General features: G+C 37.3%; 1 protein-coding gene across 1 annotated transcript; it reads left to right on the top strand.

Annotated features, from left to right (window-relative positions):
• Positions 1–409: 409 nt before the first annotated feature.
• On the top strand, positions 410–3,980 carry LOC110908664 (beta-amyrin 28-monooxygenase). Its single transcript, XM_022153620.2, has 4 exons — positions 410–1,401; positions 2,435–2,890; positions 3,242–3,429; positions 3,530–3,980. Exons 1-4 carry the CDS (start codon positions 906–908, stop codon positions 3,827–3,829), a joined length of 1,440 nt encoding a protein of 479 aa, XP_022009312.1. The 5' UTR covers positions 410–905; the 3' UTR covers positions 3,830–3,980.
• Positions 3,981–5,452: the final 1,472 nt, after the last annotated feature.

Genomic DNA, 5,452 nt, shown 5'->3' with positions numbered 1-5,452 from the left:
CTAATAGCATGGTTTAAACACTTAAACAACATAAACTTAAACATTAAAATATATGGACTAGGCCTACTACTGTAAGTTATCGGTTCGGTTCAGTCCTTTTCGGTTATTGAAAATGGTTATCCGAAAACCAAACCACCAATTTTTGTTTCGGTTCAGTTTTATCGGTTATTACGGTTACAGATCCCCTTCCATCCCAAGCCTCTCCACTGCGTATACTTTTTGCTATTTGTCCCGTTCGGTAAAAAACTTTGTAAAAGACTAACTAGAAAAGTATCATTGTCTTCAGGGCCGGCCCATGGGCCAGTATAATCAAGCTAGGGTTTTAGACCCACAACTTGACAGGGCCTCCAGCTAAAAAGAAGTTATATAGGGTGTTTGCGATTTTGGGCTTAAGATAAAGAAGTGGGTTGGGTTTTTCCGTTGTTCTTTCTGGTGTGAGTTTGAAACCTTTTTTATTTCTTTTTGCAATTTGTGATTATGTGAATCTGTTTTCATTTTTGTTGATACTTAGATTTTTTATACTACGATTAGTTTTCTTGGGAATTTTATGCCTCACATAACGTAACCTAAAAACAAAAAAATTAACTTCACCAACTATAAACTTTTGGTTTATTATTGTTCAGCTCAAGCCCAGGTAAAGAAGGAGGATTATATCAAAAGTTCTTTTAAAGGCTCCCGACTTTTTAGTTTGCTTGGGGGAGTTGGGGGCCTCCAACAACGTTGAGCCACCCTGATTGTCTTGTCTCAATAAGTTACAAAACAATAGTTTCTAGCATTCCTACTATAAACAATGCATAAAACAGTTAAATATTAATATTTTGCTGATCATTTTCTTATCACCTATGAAGACTTTAACTTGTGTTATGACTTGATCCCCTTCTGATTCATTCCCACACACACAAATCATGATTCAGTTTCTACCAATTCCCCACTTGATCATCATCTCATACGTTGTTTGGATTCTTTACAGGATCCTGAAACATAAAACAAACAAAGTCAACCTTCCACCTGGAAGCTTCGGATGGCCAATTCTCGGAGAATCTCTGTCACTGCTTCGAGCCGGATTAGATGGAGTTCCCGAGAGATTCGATCAGGAACGGGTTGAGAAACACGGAAGTTCTCAAGTGTTCAAGACGTCGTTGTTTGGCAACCGTGTGGCTGTGTTGTGTGGTCCTGCGGGTAACAAGTTCCTGTTTGGGAACGAGAACAAGCTGGTGGCCGTGTGGTGGCCGTATTCGTTGAGGAAGCTTTTCGGGAAGTGTTTGGTTACGAGTCATGGCGAGGAAGCAAAGTGGATGAGGAAGATGATGTTGTCGTATCTTGGTCCCGATGCTTTTGCCACTCGCTATGCTGCCACCATGGATGTTGTTACTCGTAGGCATATACAAGTTCATTGGCGAGGTAGTTAAGTTATAGTTAACAATCATTTATTGTTCTTTTTTCTGGATTTAATGGAAATCACAAATCACAAATCGCACACCCTCTGTAATTCTACTTTTAAATCTACACATTTGTTCTGCACTAGACTTAAACGCTCAACATCAAAGGAAGTGGCATATTTCGATACGCTACCGCTAGGCTACAAGCCTAAAAGGTAGCCATTGAGGGGGTCAGGGCGCTCCACTTTCCATCACTCATCACACCCAATCATGATCTGCCACGTCATCGAACTTGGTTCCATCACTAGTGATGGATTTTAGTGGGGGTGTTCATCACTCACCACACCAATGATATCATGTGAAGGAGAAGGAAGCAGGATGTTTGGGAAGAAATCTTCACGCGTTGTCACTACCACGAGTTATCACCACCACGCGTGGTCACCATGAGTGGCGGCGGTGTTCCACGCGTGGTGAGCCACTCACAACGTGCCATCACCGAGCGCCCCGACCCCCCTAACGTGACCCAGATTATTGACCTCTTGCGTTGATGTGGTGCAAGCCATGTTTTTAATGGTTCTTTTAAAAAGAATGCTTGAAAAAATATAGATTTAAAAAAAAGTTTGTAAATATTTAAAAAGTTTAAAAATTAAGTTTCAATAAGTTTAAGTTTATAAACATTATAATAAAGAATTAAGGTTTAAATGTTTTGTCAAAAATGTAAGTTTTTATAACTTTAAGTAATTAAACATTATAATAAAGAGTTAAGGTTTAAATGTTTTGTCAAAAATGTAAGTTTTTATAACTTTAAGTATTTAAATATTTATTTTAAACAAGTTTTAATAACTTTAAATTTTAGAAACTTAAAAGTTATAACAACGTTAAGTTTTTTATAATTGATTTTTCAATATTTTTAATAATTAAGTTTTTAAATATCAATCTGATTTGGTTAAATAGCTATATATTATAGTTTTTCCTTTTTTTTTCTGTAGATTTACCAAGTGAAATCACACTAATATTTCTCATATATAAGTTATGTTGTTTATCAATATCTGAAGGAAAGGAAGAGGTGAAAGTACACCAAACCGTTAAATTATACGCCTTTGAGCTTGCTTGTCGTTTATTCATGAGCCTAGAGGAGCCAAACCACATTGCAAAACTCTCTTCCTTATTCAACATTTTCTTGCAAGGCATCATTGGGATACCCATAGACTTCCCAGGCACACGCTTTCATAGCTCGAAAAAAGCTGCATCGGCGATTAGGACCGAACTCTTGACGATTATCAAAGAAAGAAGAGTGGAAATGGAAGAAGGAAAGGCATCATCTTCACAAGATCTCTTATCACATTTGCTTACATCTTCAGACGAAAATGGCAGGTATTTAACTGAAATGGAGATTGCAAATAACATCTTGATACTACTATTTGCCGGTTATGACACATCCACTGTTACTATCACATTGCTCATCAAAAGACTCGGCGAACACCCTCATGTTTATGACAAGGTGTTGAAAGGTATCTTGTGTTCGGTTATCATACTTTTTAAGCCTGAAATTGGGCGGGTTGGACATGTTTAGGTGACGGGTCAAAATGGGATATCGTCGAGCTTGGGTCAAATGAGTCGTTTTAAAAGTATCAACTTGGTTTAGGTCAAAATGGGTTTTGGCCAAAATGAAGTCGGGTTGCAATGAGTTAATTTAGAAAAAAAAATACTAAAATAGGTTCACCTTTTTTTATGGTGGCTAGTGTCGATAGTGGTGGTAGGGATGAGATCGAGGTGGTGTCAAAGGTGGCGTTGGCGTTGCTACCTATAATACTTGTAAACATGTTGATCAGATTCAATGATGAATGACAAATTGTTTGCAGAACAATTGGAGATTTCTAAGGCAAAAGAAGTAGGTGAGTTGTTGAAATGGGAGGACTTACAAAAAATGAAATACTCTTGGAATGTTATATCTGAAGTCATGAGGCTAAATCCACCCACCATCGGAGCCTTTAGAGAGGCCTTGGTGGATTTTGAATATGCAGGTTACACCATACCCAAAGGATGGAAGGTAAACTTACTTAATTTTGTTATAATATCGTGTTGTCAAACGGTTAACTCATAGATGTGTGCTAAGCTTGTTAGTTGTTTGTATGTCTTTCGTGCGACAGGTATATTGGAGTGCTGCAGGGACACATAAAGACAAGGCTAACTTTGAAGATCCGACACGGTTTGATCCATCAAGGTTTGAGGGTTCAGGGCCAGCACCGTTCACATTTGTGCCATTTGGAGGGGGTCCTAGGATGTGTCTAGGGAAAGAGTTTTCGCGATTAGAAGTACTTACATTCCTTCATAACATTATCACCAATTTCAAATGGGATTTGTCGATACCCGATGAGAAAATCAAATACATTCCCATGGCTATACCCGAAAAAGGGCTTCCGGTTCTTCTCCACCCTCATCAAGTTTGATCAATCTCAGTATGTATACATTGTAATGAACCTTGATGATGGAAACTTTCTCAGAAGATGCATCCGGGTTTGGATTTTAATGCATGAAGGATTACACTTGTATAAATGCAAGTGTTCAAAACGCATATTATGTACTATAGTTTGGTTTTGATTATCGTCCAACATGCTTCATCATGACTATACATTGGTTGAGAAACCTGCTTTGTGACCTCCAACTCACATGAAAATAATCAGGTTTTAGGTTGTCATATCTAAGCCAGGGGTGGAGTTAGTATGTTAGCAGGGGTAGCATGAGCTACCCATCAACCTCGTCTTCGTAGTGTAAAAATACCCCTCAACTTTGTTTTCGTAATGTAAAAATACCCCTCAACTTCGTCTCCGATATACAAAGGATACCCCTAACCCTATAAAAATTTTGAGATGCCCCTGAACTTCTGGGCTAGATCTGCCACTGATCTAAGCATGTCAGTTCGTAGGTTGTTTAACCAAGTTAATTAAAGAAATTTTTTTTTCAACTTGACATGTTTAACCCGTTCAGATTAAATGATTAATATCTTATCACCAGCTCGTTTACACATGTTTGTGTTCGGGTTATTTAACCTGCCAACCCATCAAGTCATTAACCCATTCAACTTGTTTAGAATTTTTAAGCAGGTCACATTAGGTTACACGATTTTAAATGTGCCTAAGACGTTAACATTTTTGAGGTGGCCTTAAGAACTTAAACTCTAACTAGTAACAACTTAAATATTTTGAGAACTTGAGTCTTAAGCAGTTTGTATAATATTGTATTGATGATAACTCTTGAACATTTGAGCATCTCGACATTGAGCTTGAGTTTGTGAATTTTGTGTTGATAACTCTTAAGTAGTCAAGAATGCATTAAACTTCAAACATATTCCATGTGTATACGGTGGTAATGGTGACCCACACTAAACCAAAATATATTAGTATAGGATAAGGGTAAAGTTATCCTACAAAGTCTGATAAATCTAAGAAGTGTACAATCTAAGAAGTGTACAAAGACATAATGTATCGCTAAGACCATGTGTAGTAGGGCATTATAGGGCAAAAAAAACGCCCCCTTCTCCATTACATAGGGCATTATAGGGCAAAGAAAAATGGGTTTGGCGTTTTAATGAAAACGCCTAAATGAATTGTGGAAGGTTTGAATGGGTTTGACTAGCCAATGAGAAAATAGTTTTTTTTTTGTTTAATGATTGGTAGGGCATTATAGGGCATTATGCCCACTACACCACTTTTGTTATAATGCCCAAGTGTGACTAGGATGCCACATGTCATATAATGCCCCATGGTGGGGGCATTATAAATTGCTACCACTACACATGGTCTAAAGATAACACAATGTCGAGCAAAATATAAAACAATGCTGAAAAATATAACATAATGTCGAGGCGAAAAAACACAATGAGTCGTAAAAAAACACAATGACGTAAATATAAAAAAGACACAATGCTAAATAAAAAAACAAAATGATATAAACAAAAATTCTAAAATCTACAAGCTACACATCCAAAAGTGAAAACCTAAAACCTCATATTGTAGAGTTCGATAAGGCGGTTCTAATGTCGCTTGAATTGGGTCAATCGAAGTCCATTTGAT

Source organism: Helianthus annuus, chromosome 14 (genome assembly GCF_002127325.2).
Source record: "Helianthus annuus cultivar XRQ/B chromosome 14, HanXRQr2.0-SUNRISE, whole genome shotgun sequence".
NCBI classification, from domain to species: domain Eukaryota; kingdom Viridiplantae; phylum Streptophyta; class Magnoliopsida; order Asterales; family Asteraceae; genus Helianthus; species Helianthus annuus.
Note: the sequence above shows the minus strand (reverse complement) of the source record. Positions and strands in the feature narration are given on the sequence as shown.